The 26,706-nt window shown below is 55.5% G+C and overlaps 2 protein-coding genes across 3 annotated transcripts; both read left to right on the forward strand.

The window, feature by feature from the left end:
* The first annotated feature begins 1,240 nt into the window (after window positions 1-1,240).
* Window positions 1,241-7,498, forward strand: Gpr162 (G protein-coupled receptor 162). 2 transcript variants are annotated; one of them, XM_045139622.1, is made up of 5 exons: window positions 1,241-1,307; window positions 2,825-4,125; window positions 4,931-5,120; window positions 6,331-6,488; window positions 6,726-7,498. In XM_045139622.1, the coding sequence occupies exons 2-5, from the start codon at window positions 3,259-3,261 to the stop codon at window positions 7,272-7,274; spliced, it is 1,764 nt and encodes a 587-aa protein (XP_044995557.1). In that variant the 5' UTR covers window positions 1,241-1,307; window positions 2,825-3,258; the 3' UTR covers window positions 7,275-7,498. The 2 variants fall into 2 exon arrangements, with proteins under 2 accessions (XP_044995557.1, XP_044995556.1); XM_045139621.1 differs by lacking the exon at window positions 1,241-1,307 and adding an exon at window positions 2,311-2,656.
* Window positions 7,499-9,088: 1,590 nt separating this feature from the next.
* P3h3 (prolyl 3-hydroxylase 3) lies at window positions 9,089-26,647 on the forward strand. Its single transcript, XM_045139619.1, has 15 exons — window positions 9,089-9,618; window positions 10,368-10,520; window positions 10,836-11,040; window positions 11,169-11,300; window positions 12,125-12,261; window positions 12,711-12,800; window positions 16,944-16,996; window positions 17,098-17,168; window positions 17,253-17,377; window positions 22,511-22,612; window positions 22,881-23,031; window positions 23,602-23,719; window positions 23,807-23,882; window positions 25,843-25,983; window positions 26,124-26,647. The coding sequence occupies exons 1-15, from the start codon at window positions 9,148-9,150 to the stop codon at window positions 26,295-26,297; spliced, it is 2,199 nt and encodes a 732-aa protein (XP_044995554.1). The 5' UTR covers window positions 9,089-9,147; the 3' UTR covers window positions 26,298-26,647.
* The last annotated feature ends 59 nt before the right edge of the window (window positions 26,648-26,706 follow it).

The raw sequence follows: 26,706 nt of genomic DNA on the forward strand, positions 1-26,706 counted from the left end.
ACCTGGGAGGTGAGCTTCGCTGGACAAGGGGGCAGCTAGGAGCGGACTTTGTGGAAGGTGATGGGCTCTGCACCCTCTCCTCCTTCTCCAAGCCGTTTGGGACTCGGGAAAATCGGGGTTCCAAGTACTGTTTCCCCTGCTCTTGATCTGCTTCTGACGATCTCCAGCTTCCTCTTCCTCTCTCATTCCCCTTCCTCAGTCTCAATTCTTTCCCTTCCTTTTTCCCTGCTTTGTTTCCTCCTCGCCTTTTCTAGAAGACCAGCGAATTGCTGCCAGGTTCCTCAGAACTCACTTTGTGTTTGCGCCCTGCCTCCCCTCCTGTCCCCCCCCCCCCCAGCTGACAGAAAAAATGCAATAAATGGACTGTAAGGATGTACTTGTATGTCTCTCTGTGTGTGAGACAATAAGAGAGCCTCCCCCTCCCTGAGGACCCTGCAGTTTTTAAGAAGACAGGCCCAGAGCAGAGGTTGCCAGGATGGGCACAGGAAGGAGGTGGGATTTCTCTTGGGAAGGAAAATTCCCTGGAAGCTGACTGCAACCTCCCAGTCCACACCCCAAAGAGCGCAATGTGTCACATATGATGAGCCAAGGGGGAAAGACTGTAGGGGTGACATGTGCTTTCCTGTCGTCCCTGTGTGTGTGTGTGGCACGAGAGAGGGCTATGAGAACCTGTAATGGGCCAGTCGTGTGTACCCCAACATAAGCGCGCCCTTGTGTTCCAGGAGGAACCAGTGCATATGTGCACGGCGGGGCCCACCTCCTTTTTCGACCCCCGCAACCCAACATTCAGCCCCAGTTGGCACCACGAGCCCCCCACCTCCCCTTCCCGGGCTGCCCGCAGGCCCGGTGCCCCTCGGAGCTGCACCGGGGATGCGCGCGGGCACGCACGCCGCCTCCTCCGCCAGCACCTCGCTCCGCGGTCCCCGACAACACCAGATGCTTCTCTGGGCTTGTGCGTGTTGGAGAAAAAAAAAAAGAAAAAAAATAAATAAATTAAAAACAGCGAGCCGGGATGGAGTGGGGGCAGAGCTCGGGCGGCGTCACCGGCGCAGTCCGCTCCCCGGGGCCCCCGCTCGCGCCTCCCCCTCCGGGGCCGCGCCGGCCACGCTCCCCGGCCTCACCCTCGCAGCCCCCGGCTCGGCGCCCCGCCGGCAGGCCGCTGACCCCGGGGCGCGGGCGGAGGGCGGGCGCCGGGCGCGGACGACGGGAGGAGGAGGAGGAGGAGGAGGAGTCGGCGGGCGCCGGAGCCCGGGCGGGCCGCGGCGGGAGCGCGTCTCCCCGGCACTGCGGGGTGCAGCCCCCCCGAGGTAAGGCGACCCCAGCCCCGTCCCCGGAGTCGCCGCCGCCCATCGGCCCCTCGGGGCGCGCCCGCTGCCCAGCCACCTGCTGTCTCTGCCCCCCTGCGCCCCCCGGAGAGCGCAGTGGGGGGCCGGAGGGAGGAGCTACCTGACCTTACCCCTTCTTCGCGAAGGGCGAGGGAGCTCCGTGGGCCTGAAAGCCCCCCCACCCAGGTCCCCTCCTCCTCCTCCTCTTGGATCTCTGCCCTTCACCCCTTCCCTGTCCTTCACATCGTCTTCCCTCCCTCCCTCCTTCGCTGGCTCCCTGTCTTTCTTCCCGAACCCACCAGCTGGGTTTGGGGGTGGTGGTTGGGAAGGGGTCCAAGGTTGTAGGAGAGGATAGTGAGGGTGTGTGTGTGGGGGGGGCTCCAGACCATTTCTCTGTACTTCCCTCTGGCTGGCCATTGCCATGGTAACTAGGGTGCGCTGGGCTCCGGGAAAGGCAAAGGTGGGGCGGGGGCTGGACTGGGACTTCTTGGTGACAGCAAGGGTCTGAGGTTCTTATGCAGGAAATACAGAGCGACAGAGCTCTGCTCCATCTTTAACCCCTTTGCCCAAAGCCATCACGCCCATTCTCCACTCTTTCCAAGTTTCACCTGGTTTCCTTCCAGCCCCCTCCCCACGGCTCACTGAACTGTGCCGTGAACATCAGGGCGGTCCTCCGGCAAAGGGAAGCCGAGGCTCTGGTCCCTGGGAGGAGACTCCAGGTGTCCTAGCTAGGTCAGGCCTCTTACTGAGTGTCAGCCTTGTCCCGGTCTTACAGCCCCCCCACCCCCCCACTTCCACCCCTCGTTCCTCCAAGGCCTCCTCTCAAGGGGCTTCTGAGCTCTGTCTTCCATTTTCAGATGCTGCACTTTGCCTCCTTCTTTCTCTTCTGCCCCAACTCTCTTCCTTCTCCCTCGTTCCCCCTTCTTTCCATTTCTGGATGCTTCTGATGTCAGTGGTTCCCCCGCCTTCGGGTTCCCTAGCTCCTCCTTCGGTGCCAGTCTCGTCTCCCATTTTCCCATTGCCCTGGCGAAGCTGCGGGAAGAACAGCCAGGCTTGAGGAAGTGGGCAGAGTACCCAGACTGCCGGGCCAGGAGGACGGCGGGCAGGGAAGGCGCTATCCTGGGCACCCCCAAGAAGAAAGACGTCATTGCCTCCATCAGTAGCTCCGAAGAGAGATTTAAGGACAGGAAGAGAGGGGTGGGGTGGGATTTCTGAGCTGAGACGACTGTTAAGAGGCAAGAGGAGAGTCCCAGAGCAGGGAGGAAGGCCCGAGAGGGAGGGAACGGATCACGTGTGTCCCCTGTGGTCTGGAAGCCTAGGCTTCTGAACAGGTAAGTAGCACCTGACTTAAGGCAGGGAAGTTCTCTGAATAACCCCCCCCCCCATGACCCTTGGCAGTTAGTCCTTTCTGTAATTTTAAGAGCAAGGTGCCACAAGAAGTTGGGCTACAGTACCATCTAGGCCTGGTCACTGCAACCCCGTCTCATCTTCCCTTGCAGCTTGTTCGGGGTGGCTGAGCCCCACCCCAGGCCCCTCGGTGGCATCTGGAAGATTCTCTGACTGGTCCAGAACTACAAGAAAAAGAGACTTGCAAGTCCCAGCGTGGGGATCAGAGCTTCCCAGCCAGCCTCCTAGCCAGCTTGCTTCCTCCAGCTGTTATGGGACACTTGAGGAAGGGCCCCACCCACCATGGAGGCTGAGGCCCTCCTCTGCTGACCCACCTTCTCCTCTCCTCGCCTGCCCTGGCCACTTGGCCTCAGCTGGGTCAGTCATGCACTACTGAGTACTGGGGGGGGGGGGGTGACCTGGTGGTAGCCTGCCTGGCTACGGGGCAGGGACTGTGGGCATCATGGGGGCTTGTGCAAGCGGAGCTCCCGGGTGAGACCTAGCCCCCGCCCCCAGGAGTTCAAGGGGGTGGGGGGCTGAGGATAGGATGGCTCGTGGCGGGCTGGGGGCAGAAGAGGCCTCCCTGCGCTCAAATGCCTTGTCCTGGCTGGCCTGCGGGCTGCTGGCCCTGCTGGCCAATGCCTGGATTATCCTCAGCATCTGCGCCAAGCAGCAGAAGCACAAGCCCCTGGAGCTGCTGCTCTGCTTCCTGGCGGGCACGCACATCCTCATGGCCGCCGTGCCCCTCACCACCTTCGCCGTGGTGCAGCTGCGGCGCCAGGCCTCCTTGGACTACGACTGGAACGAGAGCATCTGCAAAGTCTTCGTGTCCACCTACTACACGCTGGCCCTGGCCACTTGCTTCACCGTGGCCTCGCTCTCCTACCACCGAATGTGGATGGTGCGCTGGCCCGTTAACTACCGCCTCAGCAATGCCAAGAAGCAGGCTCTCCACGCCGTCGTGGGCATCTGGATGGTGAGCTTCATCCTCTCCACACTGCCCTCCATCGGCTGGCACAACAACGGCGAGCGCTACTATGCCCGGGGGTGCCAGTTCATAGTGTCCAAGATCGGCCTTGGCTTCGGCGTCTGCTTCAGCCTCCTGCTGCTCGGGGGCATCGTCATGGGCCTGGTCTGCGTGGCCATCACCTTCTACCAGACGCTGTGGGCCCGGCCCCGCAGGGCTCGGCAGGCCCGAAGAGCAAGGGGCAGCGGGGGAGCCAAGGCCGGGGGGTTGGGAGGCCTGGGTGCCCGTCCAGCTTTCGAGGTGCCAGCCATCGTGGTGGAAGATGCCCGAGGGAAGCGGCGGTCCTCACTGGATGGCTCCGAGTCGGCTAAGACGTCCCTCCAAGTCACCAACTTGGTCAGCGCCATCGTCTTTCTCTATGACTCGCTCACGGGGGTGCCTATCTTGGTGAGACGCAGGTCCCCCCACATGTCCTTAATATCCTAAGGTCCCAGCATCAACATCTGACCTCTCGTTCTTCCAGCCCTGCAGAACCTCCCTCATGTCTCCTCCAGTTCTGTCACCTTCCTCTCTTCTACCTGTCTCCTGAGGCATCTGTGATTCCATCTGTCATCCACCTTGTAGTTCTCATTACCCACTACCCACCTCCCAGCTCTGTTATGGTGTACACAGTTCAACATTGCCAGTTCCATCACCCGCCTTGCCATTCCACCGTGCAACTTGTTACCCAGCCAGCCCAGAGCCCTGAGCCAGTCTCCATTCCTTAAATGTCTTCCGGAGACACACAAACAAGAAAGAAATTTGCCAGGCGTGGTCACGCGCACCTTTGATCCCAGCACTAGGGAGGCAGAGGTAGGAGGATCACCAAGAGTTCGAGGCCACCCTGAGACTCCATAGTGAATTCCAGTTCAGCCTGGGCTACAGTGAAACCCTACCTTGGAAAACCAAACACAAACAAACCACCACACTTAATGTCCCCTAGAGATCACAGTCTCTGAGGACCCCTGGGTGGAGCACCCACGGCTCACCCCACCACCTTATGCAGCCCCCTGTTTCTGGGTTTCCTGTGCCTTCCTTCCTCTCTCCTAACCCGGGGCTTTTTCTCCAACATGTTCTGGCCTCCCTTCCAGTTCTCTTCCTCTGCTCACCCCTCCTCCCTTCCGGCCGCCTTGCCCATCAGCAGCATCAGGGACAGGCTCAGGCTCAGGTGGTCCCCTGGACTCTGACCCTCCACCCCCCTGTCCCCTGCCAGGTGGTGAGCTTCTTCTCCCTCAAGTCAGACTCGGCCCCACCGTGGATGGTGCTGGCCGTGTTGTGGTGCTCCATGGCACAGACGCTGCTGCTGCCCTCGTTCATCTGGTCCTGCGAGCGCTACCGGGCGGACGTGCGCACCGTGTGGGAGCAGTGCGTGGCTATCATGTCCGAGGAGGACGGCGAGGACGGTCAGAGGAGGGGCCCGGGATTTTCTTTTCCTGCCCACGTTTCTCTAACATCTTAAGGAGCTGGGCTGTCCTGGAGTGCCCCCTGCTGGACAGAGCTAGAGTCAGCTGCGGGATCCCCTATGTTGCCATCCATGGGCGGCTTTCTTGTGCACTGAGCTGGCTGGAGAGATGGCTCCCTGGTCAATTTATTTAAATATTTTTTGTTCATATTTTATTTATTTATTTGAGAGCGACAGACACAGGGAGAAAGACAGATAGAGGGAGAGAGAGAGAATGGGCGCGCCAGGGCTTCCAGCCTCTGCAAACGAACTCCAGACGCGTGCGCCCCTTTGTGCATCTGGCTAACGTGGGACCTGGGGAACCGAGCCTCGAACCGGGGTCCTTAGGCTTCACAGGCAAGCGCTTAACCGCCAAGCCATCTCTCCAGCCCATCCCTGGTTAATTTAAAGGCTACAGGCGCTTGCTTCGGCACTCAGGGCTTTCTTCACCGTGCCTCTGCTCCTCTTTAGAAACATACATTTAAACAATTTTTTTTTTTTTTAAAAAAAGGAGCTGGCCGTGGTGGCACACATCTTTAATCCCAGCACTTGGGAGGCAGAGGTAGAAGGATCGCTGTGAGTTCGAGGCCACCCTCATATTCACATAGTGAATTCCAGGTCAGCCTGCACTAGGGAGAGGCCCTGCCTCAAAAGAACAAAAACAAAAAAATAAATAATAAATTAGAGGTTAAGGCGCTTGCCTGTGAAGCCAAAGGACCCAGGTTTGATTTCCCAGCACCCACATGAGCCAGATGCACAAGGTGGCACATGCATCTGGCATTCGTTTGTGGTGACTAAAGGCCCCGGAGTGCACATTCTCTATCGTCTCTTCTCTCTCTCAAATATTTGAGAAGCCTACATTTCCCAGCTTGGTCCCTGGCCAGCAGAGGGCCAAAGATACAGCCCCCATGCCTACTGCAAAGAAAGCCATGCTTCCTGAGACTCCTGCCTTGGGGAGACTCTACCTTGGCAGTAGTTCTTAAGTGAAGGGCACAGAATTGTTTCGGTAAATCGGCCTATTTGCACTAGCATCAAATGCAACGATGCTAGCCACTCTCTTGGCCCTCTGGGAGCTTTTGGACTGATGGAAGCCAGGGTAGGGTAGCCTCAGGCTTCTCCAGACAGGGTGCATGTTCTCTGCCTGAAGCCACTCTGACCCCTTTCTTTCCTAGATGGGGGCTGTGATGACTATACGGATGGCCGAGTGTGCAAAGTTCACTTTGACGCTAACGGGGCCACAGGGTCAGGGGCCCGAGACCCCACCCAGGTGAAGCTGCTGCCTGGACGCCACATGCTCTTTCCCCCTCTCGAGAGAGTCCACTACTTACAGGTATGGGACTGGAGGGTCCACCCCACTCGAGCTCCCGGGCATGGCCTTGGCCTTGGCCTGCGGGGACGGGTGACTGGGAAGCCGGGGAGAAAGGCTCTCTAAAGCCTCTCAGCACCACATCTGCGTGCCCTAGAGACGCTCAAGTGCAAGGCCATCCTCTCGGGTCTCTAGCTTGCTCCCTGCTCCCTTCGCCTGCGTTTCTGGGAGACCTTCACCTCCCGCCTGCTCCTTCCCCAGGTCCCTCTGTCCCGCCGGCTGTCCCATGACGACACCAACATCTTCTCTGCTCCCCGGGCACCGGGCTCCTTCCTGCCCAAGTGGTCGTCCTCTGATGACATCCGGATCCTTCCCGCCCAGAGCCGGGCCCTGGGTGGCCCTCCTGACTACCTGGGACAGAGGTGCACGCTGGAGGACAAGGACATAGAAGAGGCTGAAGGGGGGGGTCTGGCCAGCCTGCGCCAGTTCCTTGAAAGTGGGATTCTGGGATCAAGTGGGGGACCCCCCCGGGGCCCCGGCTTCTTCAGAGAGGAGATCACCACCTTCATTGATGAGACTCCTCTTCCTTCTCCAACTGCCTCACCAGGACCTTCTCCTCGCCGACCCAGGCCGCAGGGCCTCTCACCCCGGCGACTGTCCCTTGGGTCTCCTGATAGCCCAGCTGCTGGGCTTCCTTTGGGGTTAAGCGCCGGGAGACGTTGTTCCCTGGCAGGGAGCGAGGGCAATGCACGGGCTTGGGGAAGACCGTGGGGCCCAGGAAACCCCATCTTCCCCCAGCTGACCCTGTGAAGCCCAAATGGGCCTGTTGGACTCAAGAGGAGGGGTCCTGGGTGAATGCACCTCACTGAGGCCCTGAGCCTATGGCAGCTGCCTCCAGACTCCAGGGAGATGGGAACTAGATCTGGGCTCTGGAGCCCCCTTTTTTTCCCCTTACAATGACCAGACCAGACATCCCACTCACCTTCCGTCACCTCTAGCAAAATGTATTAAAGTCTGAAGTGTTGCCATGGAAACCTTGGTGTCCCGTGCATGTGGCTACAAAGGATACGGTCAGAGGCTGGTGGGGGAGGGGAGTGGCTCACTGAGGACAAAATGAAGCGGAGGCCCCGGGGAAGAGCTGGGGAGACACACGGGGAGACCCCTCTGCAGCAACAAGCAGGAGAGCCAGGCTTGAGCACGTGGTGCTGGGGTGGGGCACGGGAGGAGGCCTGAATTTGCTGGTTGAAGGCAGGCAGGACCTTTGCTCAGAGCCGTGGAGGTGGTTTTTATCACAAGGGATCAGTCCTCTTTCTGCCCCAAGTCTGGCCAGGGCTGCATTTTCTGGGCAGTTAAGGGTTTGGGGCCCAAAGTGGAGTCCAGGCCCATCTTTCAGGCTGCATTTCAGAGCTCCTTCTCTGGCTTGACCGACAGATGAACAGGGGCACAGGCACATGGGGGTGCCCACACTCCTTTCTGTGGGCTCACGGATGGAAGGAACGCAGCCCCAGTTACCCCGCCCCCCCCCCCCCCCCCCCCCCCCCCCCCCCGCCAGGCTGGGGCTTCGGTCACTGCCATCCACAGAGGCGGCTCCATTGTGCCCTCTTCACTGCATTTCTCCTTCTCGTCCACATTAGACCCACTCTCTCAGAATTCTTTCTAGATCTCTCTCTCTCAAGTCCCTCTCGGTCTCAACTACCTGACCTCCTCTTTGGTTTCGCCTGGACCCGGCAGGTCTCTCTGGCCTCACGCATCCTTTCCCTCTTCCTCTCTCCCCTCCCTCCTCCTCTCCATCTTTCCTTCCTTCTCCTCCCCCTCTTCTTCTCAATCCCCCTCCCTCCTCCTCTCCATCTCTCCTTTCATCTCCTGCCCCTCTTCCTCTCTCCCCCTCCCTCCTCCTCTCCATCTCTCCTTTCATCTCCTCCCCCTCTTCCTCTCTCCCCCTCCCTCCTCCTCTCCATCTCTCCTTCCATCTCTTCCCCCTCTTCCTCTCTCCCCCTCCCTCCTCCTCTCCATCTCTCCTTCCTTCCCCTCCCCCTCTTCCTCTCTCCCCCTCCCTCCTCCTCTCCATCTTTCCTTCCTTCTCCTCCCCCTCTTCCTCTCTCCCCCTCCCTCCTCCTCTCCATCTCTCCTTTCATCTCCTCCCCCTCTTCCTCTGTCCCCCTCCCTCCTCCTCTCCATCTCTCCTTTCATCTCCTCCCCCTCTTCCTCTCTCCCCTCCCTCCTCCTCTCCATCTCTCCTTCCTTCCCCTCCCCCTCTTCCTCTCTCCCCCTCCCTCCTTCCCTCCATCTCTCCTTCCTTCTCCTCCCCCTCTTCCTCTCTCCCCTCCTTCCTCCTCTCCATCTCTCCTTCCTTCTCCTTCCCCTCTTCCTCTCTCCCCTCCTTCCTCCCCTCCATCTCTCCTTCCTTCTCCTCCTCCTCTTCCCCTCCCCTCCTCTCCATCTCTTCCCCCTCTTCCTCTCTCTCCACTCCCTCCTCCCCTCTATCTCTCCTTCCTTCTCCTTCCCCTCTTCCTCTCTCTCCCCTCCCTCCTCCCCTCCATCTCTCCTTCCTTCTCCTCCCCCTCTTCCTCTCTCTCCCCTCCCTCCTCCCCTCCATCTCTCCTTCCTCCTCCTCCCTCTCGCCCCCCTTCCTCTCCCTGCCCGCCCCGCCCGGGCGCCCGCAGTTCCCTCCGGCTCAGGCACCATGCTCCGGCTCCTCCGCTGGCTGCTGCTGCTGCTGCTCCTGCCTCCCCCGGGGTCCCCCGAGCCCTCCGAGCCCCCGGGCCTGGCCCCGCTGTCCCCGGGGGCGCCCCCGCAGGCCCCGGACCTGCTCTACGCCGACGGGCTGCGCGCCTACGCGGCCGGGGCTTGGGCCCGGGCGGTGGCGCTGCTGCGGGAGGCGCTGCGGAGCCGGGCGGCGCTGGGCCGCGCGCGGCGGGACTGCGCGGCGAGCTGCGCGGGGGAGGCCCGTGCCCGCGGCGACGGCGATGGCGACCCCCGGGCCTGGGAGCCCGCGCTGCTGCGGGCCGCGCTCCGCCGCGCCGAGTGCCTGGGCCAGTGCGCCGCGCGGAGGCTCGGCCCGGGCGGCGCGGCGCGGCTGCGCGTGGGCCGCGCGCTCCGGGACGCCTTCGGCCGCCGGGAGCCCTACAACTACCTGCAGAGGGCCTACTACCAGGTGCGCGGTCCGCCGGGGGCGAGCCCGGCCCGGTGCCCGACCTGGCCGCGCGGGGCGCCGGGAGGCGGCCGAGGGGGGCGCAGGCGAGGGGGCCGCGTTGGCACGCCCCGGGGAGCGAGAAGGTGGGAGCCGCGGGGAGGGCTTGGCTGTTCTACTTTAGCAGGTTACCTTGAAACCTACGGGGGATGCACTCCGCCAGGAACGGAGACCGAGGGCACCGGGGGCAGAAGGGGCCCAAGGGCAGGGACGTGTGTGTGCGTGCGTGTGTGTGTTCAGCGTAGGGGTTCGGGTGTGAGCTTCCTCTGGGGTTCAGTAGGGAAGCAAACGGCTGCAGGAGGGAGGCAAGGCTGAGGCTGGAATGTGCATCCCATCCAGACACTGGGTAGCGGATGCCTACGTGGCCGCAGAGGGGGGTGTTCTGGTTGCCCACACCTCCGCTCAGGGTCCTAGAGACCTGCAGGCTTTGCTAGTGGCTCGGGTCTTCCTCAAGTCTCCACCTTCCCCAGCCATCCATCGTCTTCCTGACGGATGCTGTCCAGGGCCCACCCACTCGCTTTTGCTGGGTACCAGACACTTGGGAATGCCAGCACCCTGGCGTCTGGGAACCTGCAGTCTGCGAAGCGGGACCCGAGGCTGTGACAGCTGCGGAGCCCATGCGCGGGGTGCGGAGGCCGCAGAGGGGACCGAGGTCCGAGCGCACACGCACACGCCTTCAGGCTCTGATGGTCCCATCCCTTCTGGCTCCTCAGCTGAAGAAGCTGGACTTGGCGGCCGCCGCAGCACACACCTTCTTTGTAGCAAACCCAACGCACCTGCAGATGCGGGAGGACATGGCTAAGTACAGGAGAATGTCTGGAGTTCGGCCGCAGAGCTTCCGGGATCTGGAGACGCCCCCGCACTGGGTGAGACTCCCAGTGCTAACCCGCGTCTTGTCCCTGGTTTTTGTCCCGCTGGAGGCCCTCTGCGCAACCCGGTTATCGGGAGATCGGGGGTACGGGCGCTCAGTGGCCCTGGACGGGGAGAGGCCTAGCTCCCGCTGTGGTCGCTGATGCGTGATAGTCCAGCGTTCTGATTCTGAGGCCACACCTGTGCTCTCCCGAGCTGCTGTGGGAGGACGATTTCATGCTTCCAATGAGCCCCTCTCCTGTTCCCCTCCAATCTTGTTTGGTAGCCCCTCCCCCAGTCTCTGGTGACTTGTCTGCTCCCCTTCCCCATAGGCAGCCTATGACACTGCCCTGGAACTAATAGGCCAGCAGGAGGCAGGGCTGGCACTGCCCAGGCTAGAGGAGGCCCTGCAGGGGAGCCTGGCCCAGATCGAGAGCTGCCGCGCGGGCTGCGAGGGACCTGAGGAGCACCAGGGCGCAGGGCAGGAGGAGGAGGAAGGCGCTGAGAGCCAGGGGGGCCTCTATGAGGCCATTGCAGGTAAGGGGCTGGGAGTGTACCTGCCGTGGGAAGGGCGGAGGTGCTAAGCAAGACACACAGCCTGCCCCAGCCCTACGGGGAGCCTGGCTGTGCGTGGAGGCGCAGCCATGGCTGATGGGTCTTTGCAGGACACTGGATCCGGGTCCTGCAGTGCCGGCAGCGCTGCGTGGCAGACACGGCCACCCGTCCGGGCCGAGGCTTCCCCGTCCCCGACCTCCTTCCTAGCCTGCTGAGGAGGCTGCACGAAGCCCACGCGCAGGGTCAGCTGAGGCACATGGACCTTAGAAGCAAAGGCTTGTTTCCGCTTGCAAACTGAACCCTCTCTCTCTCGATCCATTTCCACATCGATAGTTTCACGATTAGGGCCTGTGGGGACTGTCACTTCTGGATCGTGTCTGTCTTTGGTGCCACTGTGAAAAACTCAAGAGATGGGTCTCACAGGGCCCCTGCTTCTCTCGCCTGCCTTTATTTTCTCCTCTGTTCCTCTTCTCTGAGCTCGGCCTGCAAAGGTACGATGGAGTAAACTTTTTAAAAAGTTATTACTATTGCTGGGCGTGGCGGCGCACGCCTTTAATGCCAGCACTCGGGAGGCAGAGGTAAAAGGATCGCCATGAGTTCGAGGCCACCCTGAGACTACATAGTGAGTTCCAGGTCAGCCTGGGCTAGAGCGAGACCATACCTTGAAAAAAAAACAATAAAAAACAAAACATATATGTGTGTGTGTGTGTGTGTGTGTGTGTGTGTGTGTGTGTATTGCTATTTATGTGGGTGTGGGTGTGCCAAAGGTACCACTCACTGCAACAAACACCAGATGCTTACACCATTTCTTGCGTCTGGCTTTATTTGAGGGTTGGGGAATCAAACCCAGGCCATAGGCTTTGCAAAAAACAAAACAAAACAAAAAAACCTTTAACCACTGAGCAATTTCCCCAGGCCTTGGGTAAGCTTTCGAAAGAAGTACTAGGTGGGTATGTCACCAAGGTGGCTCAGGGCTCTTGAGGTTGGATGGTCTTGGAAGACAGCCTTCTCTAACGGTCTCTGTTCTTGTCTTGTATACCTCTGCCCTGCACTCCTGTGTCTGCAGTGGGGAATCTGTCTCAGGCCGTGGAGAATGTTCTGAGCGTCCTCCTCTTCTATCCGGAGGATGGCGTTGCCAAAGAGGCTCTGACCCAGTACCAAGCCCAGCTGGAGGAGCCGAGACCCGGCCTGGGGCCGAGAAAGGTGACCACGTACCCGAGAAGTGGCCCGGATTCTGTCCTCCTGTTTCTCTTTTTGTTTGTTTGAGTTTGGGTCTCACTGTAGCCTAGTCTGGCCTTGAACTCTCAGAGTTCCACCTACCTTGGTCTCTCAAGTGCTGGAATTACAGACATGAGCCACCATGCCTGGCTTTCTGCCCTCCATGCTGGCTTCTTACCCAACCCCCCAGCCACCAAAGGGAACCCCACGACTAGCATCTGGTTTCTGCCTCAGCTCCGTGCCTCCACATATCCGACTGAGCTTGGGAGGCCAACATACGCACATGCACACGCATTTTCTCTCACAATCCTCTTACTTGGAGCCACTGAAGCCAGAGGCATGGTGGCTGGTTTTTGGAGCTTGCAGGCCTCCCCTACTCTCTCCTTTTCCCTTCTTGTTGTGTCTACTTCCCTTACTGACCCCACCCTCCTCAGGATATCCAGCACTTCGTCCTTCGATCCCTGGGAGAAAAGAGGCAGCTGTACTACGCCATGGAGCACCTGGGCACCAGCTTCCAGGACCCTGTGAGTAGCTCTTCTCCCATCCAATCACTCCCAGAGGGGAGAACCGCAGTGCGTAGTGTTTATACATCTCCGCAGTTTACCACATTCCTCCGCTCGCCCACAGTTGGTGAGACTTGATGAAGTCTGGCATGCAGTTTCTCAGAGCCAGGGACCGGGGGCCCGTCGTCAGGGTGGCCACGGGCTCATGCGGGCCTCCGTGTCAGTCTGTCTGCCACGAACGCTCTCTGGACCTCAGTTTGCCTCTGCCTCAGCCGTTTTTTTTTTTTTTTTAACCCTATAAACGATAAGGATCACACCGGCCCCCCAGGACTGTTGTTGAAGCCGTGCGTTTAGCACAAAGTGCAGAAGCACACCATTGCTGCTGCTTTCCTTGCCCTCCGTGTAGCTGTGAGGGCCACGGGCAGTCAAGGTCAGGAAGCTGGTCCTGGAATAAGGCAGTGGTTCTTAGCCGGGTGGGGTCGTGCACACTTTTAGTCCCAGCACTCAGTGGGCTCAGGTAGGAGAATCACTGTGAGTTCGAGGCCAGCCTGGGCTAGAATGATACCCTACCTTGAAAAAAGAAAGAAACAAAGGAAGGGAGGGAGAGAGGGAGGGAGGGAGGAAGCAAGCAAGCAGTGGTTTTCTATTGACTTTGTTGTTGTTTTCAAGGTAAGGTCTCACTCAAGCTCAGGATGACCTGGAACTCACTCTGTAATCCCCATATTGGCCTTGAACTCACAGTGATCCTCCTGCCTCTGCCTTCTAAATACTGGGCTTAAAGGCATGCCCCACCATGACCAGTGTTGCAGTCAGGTTTGCATGGCTGGCAGAAATCACTCGACCAAGAGCAGCTTTTTTTTTTTTTTTTGTGGGGGAGGGTTTATTTTGGCTTCCAGGCTCAAGGGGAAGCTCCATGATGGCAGAGAAAATGATAGCATGAGCCGAGGGTGGACATCACCCCCTGGCCAACGTAAGATGGACAACAGCAATGGGAGAGTGTGCCAAACACTGGCAAGGGAACACTGGCTATAACACCCATAAGCCCGCCCCCAGCAACACACTGCCTCCAGGAGGCATTAATTCCCAAATCTCCATCAGCTGGGAACCTAGCATTCACAACACCTAAGTTTATGAGGGACACCTGAATCAAACCACCACATTCCGCCCCTGGCCCCCATAAACTGATAATCATACATGATAGAAAATACAATACATTCATCCAATTCTAAACGTTCCCATAGTTTTTGTCAATCTTAATGATGTTCAAACATCCCCATACTCCAAGGTCTTTTTATTTTTATTTTTATTTGAGAGCGACAGACACAGAGAGAAAGACAGATACAGGGAGAGAGAGAATGGGCACGCCAGGGCTTCCAGCCTCTGCAAATGAACTCCAGACGCATGCGCCCCCTTGTGCATCTGGCTAACATGGGACCTGGGGAACCGAGCCTCGAACCGGGGTCCTTAGGCTTCACAGGCAAGCGCTTAACTGCTAAGCCATCTCTCCAGCCCTCCAAGGTCTTTTAACTGAGCCATAATACCAAAAAATCCCCCCCAAACCCATAATGAAACAGAATAAACACTTAAAGGTTGGCATTAAGCATAGCAAAGAAATATTCAGCCAGTAGAAGATTTAAACAGGGCAAGCATCAAACTCTGTCACTCTAAGTCCAACAACTCTAGCCAAATCCAGTAATTCTAACCAGTATCAAGTCTCTGGAGTTCCAATTCTATCTCTCCAGCTTGGCTACTCACAGTCCTGGAAAACTTCATCCAGGGCCAGCAGCTTTCCTTAGCAGCCATCTCGTGGTCCCGGCATCTCCACTGGGTCTCCACTACAACCCACGGTTCATCCTCATGGCTCCATCGGGTCTCCATGGAGGCATCCAGCAAATCTGCTTCAAACTGCCCGTGGCTATTTCCAAAACACAAGACCATGTTGCAAGCTTAATGACCCTCTCTTTCCTGCATTTCTTATACTCCACAATACCAGGTAGGGTGCCAATTTGTTAACCCAGAGGGAATAAAGCAGATTTTAAAGAACAGGACGCTCATACGCTCATTAGGCATTCAGGCCCCTTCAAAAGAGTCTACATTCTTTCTCTTTTCCCAATGCAAGTCAGCTGGCCCAATCTCAATGGTTGTAATCTCTCATACAATTGCAGCTGAAGAGGCAGCAGTTTCAATCTAAAGATTTCTTGCTCTGTCATATCCCTCTGTCATACCAGTCCATTTCTATGCAAAGCAACCCCACACCAAGTTCTCAGGACACTACCGTAACAGCAAACTTCTCATGCAAGCTGCTTCTAGTCCAGTCCAGGCAAAGCTCTTTCTCACCCTCACAAGCCAAACCTCACAGTCCATAGTTCTTACTGCATTCAGATCTTTCAACTCTGACCAGAATAGTTCATCAAGCTGTACTTACAGCACTGGAAGACATCTTTTAGGCCAAGGTTTCAAATCCTTTCACGTTCTTCTAGAAAATCAGCTCCAAAAGGCCAAAGCCACACAGTTAGGTGACTACCAGCAAATGGCCCCACTTCTGGTTCCAACATTATTGTTGCAGTCAGGTTCGCATCGCTGGTAGAAGTCACACAACCAAGAGCAGCTTGTGGAGAAGAAAGGTTTATTTTGGCTTACAGACTTGAGGGGAAGCTCCATGATGGCAGGGAAAATGATGGCATGAGCAGAGGGTGGGCATCACCCCCTGGCCAACATCACGTGGACAACAGCAACAGGAGAGTGTGCCGAATGAACACTGGCAAGGGAAACTGGCCATAAATACCATAAACCTGCCCCCAACGATACACCGCCTCCAGGAGGCGTTATTTCCCAAATCTCCATCAGCTGGGAACCTAGCATTCAGCACACTTATGTTTATGGGGGACACCTGAACCAAACCACCACAACCAGCCCTCTATTGGCTTTCTTTTGTGTGGAGGGCGGGGTTCGAGGTAGAGTCTCACTTCAGCTCCAGCTGACATGGAATTCACTATGTAGTCTCTGGCTGGCCTCAAACTCAGTGATCTTCCTACCTCTGCCACCCAAGTGTTGGGATTAAACGCGTGCACCACCACACCCAGGCACTCTATTGACTTTCTGAGGTCTAGGGATGGCTCAGTGGTAGAGTGCTTGCCTATCACACACAAAAACCTGAAGTTCCATCCTAAGGACTATAAAAAAAGATAAAAGAACGAAGAGAAGAGAGAGAGAAAGATATTTTGGACCCGATAGTCTGTTGGGGAGGAATAGGGACCACTTTGCGTATCAGTGAATGTTCAGCTGCTTTCTTGGCCTCTTCTCAGTGGCTGTCAACGCACTGACAGCTCCTCAGTCATGAAATCAATAATGTTTCCAGACATTGCCTAATGGCCCCTGGGGGCTCAAATCACCCTTGCTGAGAACTGCTGGTTGAAAGTAAGGGCTATGAAACGATTTTAAATCCTACTGTCAGCAGCTGTGTGCTCTTGACCATGTTATTTGACTTTTCAGTGTCTGTAGACCCTCAACTGCAAAATGAACCCATTAGAACTATGTGCTTCATTAGACTATTGAGATGTTGAAAATATAAATTTTGCGCCAGGCGTGGTGGTGCATGCCTTTAATCCCAGCACTTGGGAGGCAGAGGTAGGAGGATTGCCATGAGTTCAAGGCCGCCCTGAGACTACATAGTGAGTTCCAGGTCAGCCTGAGCTAAAGTGAGATCCTACCTCCAAACACCAAAAAAAAGAAGAAGAAGAAAGAAAGAAAGAAAATATAAATTCCACTTGCGTGTATAAAGCTCTTCGAAAAGCAATTGAAGCTGGGCGTAGTGGTGCACACCTTTAATCCCAGCACTCAGGAGGCAGATGTAGGAGGATCTCTGAGACTTCCAAGGCCACCCTGAGACTAGATAGTGAATTCCAGATCAGTTTGGGCTACAGCAAGACCCTACCTTGAAAAAACAAACAATAACAACAACAACAACAAAAAGTAGAATAATGACTCGCAAATAGTAAGCACTATGGAAATTGTTTAAGAGCGTGGTCTGAGACCCCGGGGCACTACTGTGAGTATCCCTGGCATGGAGTCCAAACTTGCCCACTCTGAAAGCAGGAAGACCTTCAGACTCTGATGTCAGGGACAGCACATGGTGGGTGATGGTGCTTTTCTTGGTTGTCACAGGATCCCTGGACCCCGTTAGCTTTCATCCCTGAGGCGCTAAGAGAAAAGCTAAGGTAGGGTGTGTCCTGGGTCGGGGGTCTGGGAGGTGAGGGCTGCTGGGAGACTGGGTCTGGACTGTCCTGCGTATCCAGTGAGCATGTCTGTCACCCTCGAGAGAGGATAAAGAGAAGAGGTCTTGGGACCAGGAGCCTCCTCCAAAGTCGAAGCCCTCATCCTACTGGAAGGGTGAGTTCCTGGGGTGGGGGTGGGAAGCAGGGACCTAAGGGCCTGGGCATCCTCACTGAACCTTACTGTGTCCCTTCCCTCCAGATGTCCTCCACCTAGAGGGTGTGACGCTCACCCAGGACGGCCAGCAGTTGAATGGGTCAGAGAGAGCCGTGCTGGATGGACTGCTCACTCCGGCTGAATGTGGGCTGCTGCTGCAGCTGGCCAGGGTAGGATGGCCTGCTGCTTAGGAACCCTAGGCTTGCCCTCGGCCTGAGTCCTGCCACTGTGATGCCTGTCCCAAATCTCTTCTAGCGTCCGTACTTACTGCTCCGTCTCAGCTAGGAAAAGTCCTTCTCCCTTTTAATTTAACTGATAGGGGATGGTTCTCTGGTTCTGGTTTTGTGGGGTTCTTCAAAAAATATTTTATTTATTTAAGAGCAAAAGAGAGAGTGGAAAAGCCAGGGCCTCCAGCCATTGCAAATAAACTCCAAGTGCATGGGCCACCTGTGCATCTGGCTTACATGGGCACTGGGGAATTGAACCTAGGTCCTTAGGCTTCACAGGCAAGTGCCTTAACTAAGCCACCTCTCCAGCCCTCCCCACTTTTCTTTTTGGAATTTTTAAAAGATTATTTTATTTTATTTATTTGCAAGCAGAGAGAGAGAGAGAGAGAGAGAGAGAGAGGGAGGAGACAGACAGACAGAATGGGCATGCCAGGGCCTCTAGCCATGAACTCCAGATGTATGAGCCCCCTTGTGCATCTGGCTTACATGGGTACTGGGGAATCAAACCTGGGTCCTTTGGCTCCTCAGGCAAATGCCTTAACCACTAAGCAACCTCTCCAGCCCCTCTTTTTGAGGTCGGGTCTTGCTCTAGCCCAGGCTGACCTGGAACTTACTATGTAATTTCAGAGTGACTTTGAATTTGTGGGGATCCTCCGACTTCTGCCTCCAGAGTGCACGACCATGCCTGGCCTGTTTTTTGGTTTTTTTTTTAAATTATTTATTTGTTTATTTGAGAGCGACAGACACAGAGAGAAAGACAGATAGAGGGAGAGAGAGAATGGGCGCGCCAGGGCTTCCAGCCACTGCAAACGAACTCCAGACGCGTGCGCCCCCTTGTGCATCTGGCTAACGTGGGACCTGGGGAACCGAGCCTCGAACCGGGGTCCTTAGGCTTCACAGGCAAGCGCTTAACCACTAAGCCATCTCTCCAGCCCCTGTTTTGTTTTTTTGAGACATGTCTGGCCCAAGTACTTTTTAAAAAAACTATTTTTACTTACTTATTTGAGAGACACATACAGAAATAGGCAGGGAGAGAGAGAGAATGGGCATGCCAGGGCCTCCAGTCAGTGCAAACAAACACCAGACACATGCATTCCCTTGTGCATCTGGCTTAAATGGGTCCTGGGGAATCAAACGTGGGTCCTTTGGCTTTGCAGGCAAGTGCCTTAACCACTAAGCCATCTCTCCAGCCCTCGAGTATTTTTAAAAAATGTTTTTGTCGGGGAGTGGTGGTGCACGCCTTTAATCACAGCAGAGGTAGGAGGGTCGCCATGAGTTTGAGGCCACCCTGAGGCTACATAGTGAATTCCAGGTCAGCATGAACTAGAGTGAAACCCTACCTTGAAAAACCAAAAGAAAAAAAAAGTTTTTATAAGCACAAAGAGAAAAATAGAGAGGGGGAAAAGGAGAGAGTAAGAGAGAGAAAAAGAGGAAGAGAGAGAGAAGGCAAAAAGGACAGAGGGAGAAAGAGAGAGAGAGAATGGGCATGCCAGGGCTTTCTGCTGCTGCAAACTCCAGATGCAACACTTGGTGCAACTGGTTTTACATGGGTACTGGAGAGTCAAACCCCAGTCTTTAGGCTTTGTAGGCAAGTGCCTTCACTGCTGAGCCATCTCTCCAGCCCCCAAATTATATTTTTTGTTACCTTGGATAATTTATTGAAATGCTACTGAGCCTAGTTTCCCCATCTATAAAGTGGGTTAATCATGTCTCTGTTAGGAGAAGGTTATTCTAGCTGGGTGTGGTGGCATACACCTTTAATCCCAGCACTCAGGAGGTAGAGGTAGGAGGATTTCTATGAGTTTGAGGCCAGCCTGAGACTGCATAGTGAATTCCAGGTCAGCCTGGGCTACAGCAAGACTCTTCCTCAAAAAACAAAACAAAACAAAACAAAACAAAAAAAAAAAAAAAAAACAAATGGGCTGGAGAGATGGCTTAGCAGTTAAGGCACTTGCCTGCAAAGCCAAAGGACCTAGGTTCGATTACCCAGGACCTGCTTAAGCCAGAAGCACAAGGTGGCACACGCGTCTGGAATTCGTTTGCAGTGGTAGGATGCCCTGGTTCACCCATTCTCTGTCTCTCCTTCTTTCTCTGTAAAATAAATAAAAAATATTTTAAATATAACAACAAAATCCCACAAGGGGTTGCAAAGATAGCTCAGTGGTTAAGGTACTTGAATGCAAAGCTTAAGGACCTGAGTTCAGTTTCCTAGTACCCACATAAAGCCAGATGCACAAGGTGGCATATGCATCTGGAGTTCATTTTCAGTGGCTACAGACCCTGGTATACCCATTCTCTCTCTCAAATAAATAAATTAGCTGGGCATGGTGGCATATGCCTTTAATCCCAGCACTCAGGAGGCGGAGGTGGGTGGATTTCCATGAGTTGAAGGCCACCCTGAGACTACATTGTGAATTCGAGGTCAGCCTGGGTTACCTCAAAAAACCAAGAATAAATAAATAGATAAACAAATAATTATTTTTTAAAGTTTGCCAGGTGTGGTGGCGCATGCTTTTAACCATAGCACTCGGGAGGCAGAGGTAGGAGGATTGCCATGACTTTGAGGCTACCCTGAGACTATATAGTGAGTTCTAGGTCAGTCTGTGCTAAAGTAAAACCCTACCTCCACAAAACAAAAACAAGGCAGGAGGCCGGGCGTGGTGGCGCACGCCTTTAATCCCAGCACTCGGGAGGCAGAGGTAGGAGGATTGCCGTGAGTTCAAGGCCACCCTGAGACTGCAGAGTTAATTCCAGGTCAGCCTGGACCAGAGTGAGACCCTACCTGGAAAAACAAAAAAAAACAACAAAAAAAAAAAACAAAAAACAACAAGGCAGGAGAGATGGCTTAGCAGTTAAGGCACTTGCCTGCAAAGCCAAAGGATACAGGTTCAATTCCCCAGGACCCATGTAAGCCAGATACACAAGGTGGTACATGCATCTGGAGTTCATTTGTAGTGGCTGAAGGCCCTGGCATGCCCATTCTCTATCTGCCTCTCTCTCTTGCTTAAATACAATTTAAAAATACCCCCCCCCACACACACACAAACCCACAAGCAAAAATAATGTTTAGGTCTGGAGAGATGGCTTAGCAGTTAAGGTGCTTACCTGCGAAGCCTAAGGACCCAAGTTCCATTCCCTAGGACCTATATAAGCCAGATGCAAGGTGGCACATGCGTGTGGAGTTTGTTTGCAGTGGCTGGAGACCCTGGCTTGCCCATTCTCTCTCTCTCTCTCTCTCTACCTGCCTCTTTCTCTCTCTCGCTCAAAGAAATAAAAATATTTAGAAAATGTAAAACCAGTACCAGGTATGGTGGGACATGCCTTTAATCCCAGCACTCAGACAGCAGAGGTGGGAGAATTGCCGCGAGTTCGAGGACACCCTGAGACTACAGAGTGAATCCCAGGCCAGGCTGGGCTAGAGGTGAAACCCTGCCTTCAAAAACAATCTATACATATATATGTATGAAGGTTGTCCCAAAGATGAAGTGAGTCAGATGGCTGCAAAGCCCTGAGAAGAAATGCTTCACTCTGAATCTGTTGTGTGTTGTCATTCTGCCTGTTGATAGTGGGTAGATCAGAGAAGAGGTGAGAGCCCAGAGTGAAGACCCCGTCCCCTGCCAAGATCAGGGGTTTTTGTTGGTGGATTGTGGATAGCTGCTGAAGAGATTTAAGAGGTTGACTTCTTTTCCTTTTTTTTTTGAGGTAGGCTCTCACTCCAGCCCAGGATCTCACTCCGTAGTTCCCCGCTGGGCTGGAACTCACAGCAATCCTCCTGCCTCTCTCAGGAGTGTTGGCATTAAAGGCGGGTGGGGGTTACCTAGTCCGGCTAGATGTTACATCCAAGCACAGCATTTTGTAGAATCAGGAGCGCCCACTCGTTGCAGTCTGGAGAATGCAATGGGAGAGAAAATAAAGGGAGGTAGGGTCTTGCTTTAGCCCTGGCTGACCTGGAATTCAATCTCAGACTGGGTGGCACTCACAGCAATCCTCCTACCTCAGCCCGAGTACCAGATTAAAGGCATGTGCTAAACGATTTTTAAAATTTTTATTTTATATTGTTTTTGGTTTTTCTTTTCTTTTTTTTTTTTTCGAGTTAGGGTCTCACTCTAGCCCAGGCTGACGTGAAACTCACTTTTGTAGTTCCAGTCTGGCCTTAAACTCACAGTGATCCTCCTGCCTCTGCTTACCCAGTGCTGGGATTAGAGGCATGTGTCACCACACCCAGTGTTATCAACATCTGAATAATCTGTTTTATCTATATTGTCCTCTCAAAATACACCTCCCATGGGAGCAAGAACCTTTTCTTGTTTACATTTGTGTCCCCAGTGCCTATAATTGGGTCTGACCCATACCATGTGCTCAGTACAAATGTGTGGAGTAAATGAATAGAAGAGAGTTTGGGGTAGGCGTGGTGGAGCACACCTTTAATCCCAGCACCCCAGAGGCAGAGGTAGGAGGATCACTGTGAGTTCGAGGCCACCCTGAGACTACATAGTGAATTCCAGGTCAGCCTGGGCTAGAGTGAGACCCTACCTCGAAAAACTAAAAAACAAAACAAACAGACACTCTCAGTGGTAGACAGTGGAGACCCTCAGGTGAGGAAGGGTTAAGGAGTTGAGACCCAGCGTCAGGGGCAGTAGAGCCGTGGAGCCCAGAGGTTCTCAGAGAGAAAGAGCATCAGTTTCTTTCATGCTGCCTCTCCATCTCGCCATCTCAAGTTGGCTTCCTGCCAGAGCCCAGGCGGGCTGTCAGATCTGCTTGGGTCCTGCTGGCACAAAGCCGCCTGTCTCCTCAGCTCACCAGAGATGGCTGACTTAGCCCCTCTCGCCCCACCCCCTGGCTCCGTGTTACCTGCACTTGTCCTGACACTCTTGAGGCTCCTTCCCTTCCCCACCTTTGGACGCTCTCTAGCTCTGTCCACAGTCCTAGTCCAGACAGCTGGGGCTGTTGTCAGGGAGGGAACTGTGGGAGTTGCCAGGCTCTTCCAGACAGCGTGAACGTCTGAGGGGGATCCTGGTGGCTCTGTGGGCAGCGAGGAGGGCTCGGACCCTCACCATGAGCTCCTCATTTGTTTAGGATGCATCTGGGGCTGGAGCTAGATCTGGCTATCGTGGCCGCCGCTCCCCTCACACCCCCCACGAACACTTTGAGGGCCTCACGGTGCTCAAGGCTGCTCAGGTAAGAGGAGGTACCGTGGCCTGGCCCGACGTCCAGGGAAAGAGGGGACATGTCCAGGAGGCTGGGCATTGGGACCTTGGACGGCTGTGGAGGGGTCTGAACCATTGGGTCCTTGGCGATGGGTTGAGAAAAGGGGTTTTCCAGGACCTGGGGCCTTGAAGTTTGTTAGGGCGCTAGTGGAAGGAGGAGCTTGAGCTGTGAACACATTCCAAATCCCCGTGGGAGAGCTGTCCTGGGGACCACCGCCTCTTCCCTACCTTGCCCGCAGCTGGCACAGGCCGGGACTGTGAGCAAACCAGGCGCCGCACTGCTTCTGGAGGTCAGTGAGCGGGTGCGCGCGCTCACCGAGGTCTACTTCTCCCCGGAGCGGGCCCTGCATCTTTCCTTCACCCACCTGGTGTGCCGCAGTGCCGTAGAAGGTAACCACCAGGACCCTGGCGGCACCTCCCCAGCCTTGACCCCCACTGGGGTGGGCTCCGGATTCACTGCAGAAAGTGCCTTGCTAGCTGCCCGGGGGCAGAGGGGTTTCTCTACCATCTGCTACCCCAAGAGCTTCAGGGAGGGGGGCTAGCCCAGAAGGCCAATGGCTGTCCCTCCACCCCTCACCCCCGATTCATTCACCGGACCCCTTTACTATTAGCACCACGCTCTAACCAACCGAGCTGGCCGGCTTGATCACCGGACCCCTTTATTATTAGCACCACGCTCTAACCAACCGAGCTGGCCGGCTTGATCACCGGACCCCTTTATTATTAGCACCACGCTCTAACCAACCGAGCTGGCCGGCTTGATCACCGGACCCCTTTATTATTAGCACCACGCTCTAACCAACCGAGCTGGCCGGCTTGATCACCGGACCCCTTTATTATTAGCACCACGCTCTAACCAACCGAGCTGGCTGGCTTGATCACCAGACCCCTTTATTATTAGCACCACGCTCTAACCAACTGAGCTGGCCGGCTTGATCACTGGACCCCTTTATGTCCTAGGTGAGCAAGACCAGCGCATGGACTTGAGTCACCCAGTGCATGCAGACAACTGCATCTTGGACCCTGACTCCGGAGAGTGCTGGCGTGAGCCTCCAGCCTACACCTACCGGGACTACAGGTGGGCAGCCCCTCCATAGGAGGGCAGGTGAACCCACAAAGGCCTGGGTGGGGGGTGGGGCCTCATTGCCTTGTCTTCCCCCTGCAGTGGACTTCTCTACCTCAATGATGACTTCCAAGGAGGGGACCTGTTCTTCACACAGCCCAACGCCCTCACTGTCACGGTAGGGGGTTGGGTAGAGGGCCCAGCTGTGGGGTCAGGATTCAAAACAGAAGGTTCTAGAGGCAAATGCAGGGAAATGACTCCAGCTTCCTTAACCCTGTCCTTGCCGCCCCGTCCCCCCCCCCCCCCCCCCCCGTGTGTGTGCTCTTGGGCCCCACTCTGCTCAGGAGGTTGGATGAGCCTCACAGTAGCCCTCAAGGGGCCTCCACCCTCCCTTCCCAAGGGTGGCTGCGGAGAGCCAGGTGTGGGGCGCACGCTTACAGCCCCAGCTGGTCAGTGGGACCACTTGAGCACAGGAGGTCAAGGCTAGCCCGGACATGTCAACCAAACACGTGTGAGTGCACCACACCCTCCAGTAGCCCCTCCAGAGTCCCGTGTCCCCAGCCAGGGATGTGAGGCACTCGGTCCTTGCTCCCCACAGCAAGGTCAGCACTGGGGCTCGCAAGGCCAGATCAGGGCCACCTCGCATGCAACTCACACTGATGTTTTTCACTATTTTGAGACTCAGTTTCCTCATTGAGGGTGACGATATCAATTCGAGTTGAATTTTTTATTCTTCTGAGGAAGGGACACACCTAGCTCAGGCTGACCTAGAACCCACTCTGTAGCTCAGACTGGCCTCCAACTCACAGTGATCCTCCTACCTCAGCCTTCCAAGTGTTGAGATTAAAGGCACAAGCCACCATATCCAGCAAATTATTATTATTGTTATTGGTTTTTCGAGGTAGGGTCTCACTCTAGCTCAGGCTGACCTGGAATTCATTATGGAGTCTCAGGGTGGCCTTGAACTCATGGCGATCCTCCTACCTCTGCCTCCTGAGTGCTGGGATCAAAGAAATTATTATTGTTATTATTATTTTTTTTTTTTTTGAGACAGACAGAAAGGAAGAAAGAGAGGGAGAATAGGCACGCCAGGGCCTCCAGCTATTGCAAACAAACTCCAGACACATGTGCCCCCTTATGCAGCTGGCTTATGTGGGACCTGGAGAATTGAACCCGGGTCCTTAGGCTTTGCATACAAGTGCCTTAACCACTAAGCCATCTCTCCAGCCCAAATGATTATTTTTGAGAATTTCACTATGTGGATCAGATTAGCCTTGAATTCACTGTTTATCCCAGGCTGTTTATGAATTTACAGCAGTCCTCTTGCCTCATCCTCCAAAGTGCTTGCATTATAGGCATGTCCCATCTCACCTGACCGAACAGAGACTGCCTTCTTTCTTCCTTTCATCCTGTGTACATAGTGAACTCAAAGCAATCCTCCTTTCTCACAGTGCTGAAATTACGAGTGTGTGCCACCACACCTGGCTAGTTTTTGAATTCAAGGGCTTTTGTTTTTGTGATACTGGGTGTCAAAGTCGATACCTCATGTATGGTGGGCAGAAGCTCTGCCACTGAACCATATTCTCAGCCCCGTCGTACCTAAACTAAGGGTATTAAGAAGTAATATTGGAGGTTGGGGGTGTAGCTCAGTAGGTAGAGTGGTTGCCTAGCGTGTATGAATCCTTAGGTTTGAGGGGCCGTCATCTCCTTATGTGTCCATCTACAGAGGTTCCTTGGGGCGGACTTGCCTCCAAGGTCCATGTCTCCTTCCACTCGGTCTCTTGCCCTCAGACTGCTTCACCCCATGGCTCATGGGGTCAGGCAGCGGAGATCCGGGAACTGGGGCAGGGAACCAGTGATTTGAAGCTCACCAGTAAGCACCGGCCATTTTTGGCTCCCGCTTTTCCAGGTTGACCTGGAATTTACTATGTAAGTCTCAGACTGGCCTCAAAGTCACGGCCAATCCTCTGACCTCTGCTTCCCAAGTGCTGGGATTAAAGGCGTGTGCGCCACCATGCCTGTCTATAGTCTAGCATTTTTACCCCCACGTTTGAGTTTGCCCCAAGCCAGCTGCCAACTTCGTAAGTGGGAAGTGATGGGCACGTGGAAGGGTTGATACCCTATGCCCCCGCCCCCAGGCTCAGGTTCGCCCTCGCTGTGGACGCCTCGTGGCCTTCAGCTCCGGTGGGGAGAATCCCCACGGCGTGTGGGCTGTGACACGGGGACGGCGCTGTGCCCTGGCACTGTGGCACACATGGGCACCCGAGCACAGGGAGCAGGTAAGGAGGAGCAAGGGTAGGAAGAGGGGAAGGGTGCATGGGTGGGTGCTGGGTGGTGAGCTCACAGTAGATCAGCTGTCGCTGAGATGGCCCAGGGACGGGGATGCAGAGAGCTAGGCCAGGCCGTCCTCCATCCCCAGGAGTGGATACAAGCCAAAGAGCTGCTGCAGGAGCCAGAAGAGGAGGAAGAGGACAAGGAGGAGGAGGAGGAAGAAGTGCTGAGTAGAGACCCTTCCCCAGAACCCCCCAACCACAAACTTCCGCGAGTCCAAGACAAAACCGGGAAGCCACTTCGGGCCCGAGAGGAGTTGTGAGTGTGAGCCCGCTGCTAGGGGTGGACCCGCTCGGCCTGTGAAAGGGCTGACAAGAAGCCCCCTGAGACACCGGGGGCGGAACAGCAAGCTCCCTGTCACTGCAGTCCACCTTCTCAGGGGGTCTACAAGGACCACTGATCCCTGGACCCAGAGCTCATTGTGCAGACTTAGCCTAGAACTCTCCAGGCCTGAGGACCCCCGTCTGGCCTGGCAGAGGGCCCTGCAGCCTAGCACAGAGAGAACACCACGCCTCTATGAAAGATGCGGCAAGGGCGACTGCTTCCAGTGGGGACACAGGGGAGATAACCCGCTCTCCCCACCTGTGCAATAAAGAACACGGAGATCTTGAACGGGGCCTGCTCTTGTGTGTCCTAGTTTCTGTGGCTGCTGTAGGTGGGGTGCTCTGGGC

The sequence above is a fragment of the Jaculus jaculus genome, chromosome 23, assembly GCF_020740685.1.
Source record: "Jaculus jaculus isolate mJacJac1 chromosome 23, mJacJac1.mat.Y.cur, whole genome shotgun sequence".
Classification (NCBI taxonomy): Eukaryota; Metazoa; Chordata; class Mammalia; order Rodentia; family Dipodidae; genus Jaculus; species Jaculus jaculus.

Bases quoted from the DNA above. Each gene is read 5' to 3' on its own strand.
- P3h3 (XM_045139619.1), top strand. From the start codon at position 9,148: ATGCTCCGGCTCCTCCGCTGGCTGCTGCTGCTGCTGCTCCTGCCTCCC. The intron at 11,041-11,168 runs GTAAGGGGCTGG...GGGTCTTTGCAG, and splicing joins CCTCTATGAGGCCATTGCAG to GACACTGGATCCGGGTCCTG. The intron at 16,997-17,097 runs GTAGGGTGTGTC...GTCACCCTCGAG, and splicing joins GCGCTAAGAGAAAAGCTAAG to AGAGGATAAAGAGAAGAGGT.
- Gpr162 (XM_045139622.1), top strand. From the start codon at position 3,259: ATGGCTCGTGGCGGGCTGGGGGCAGAAGAGGCCTCCCTGCGCTCAAAT. The intron at 4,126-4,930 runs GTGAGACGCAGG...GTCCCCTGCCAG, and splicing joins TCACGGGGGTGCCTATCTTG to GTGGTGAGCTTCTTCTCCCT. The intron at 6,489-6,725 runs GTATGGGACTGG...CTCCTTCCCCAG, and splicing joins AGAGAGTCCACTACTTACAG to GTCCCTCTGTCCCGCCGGCT.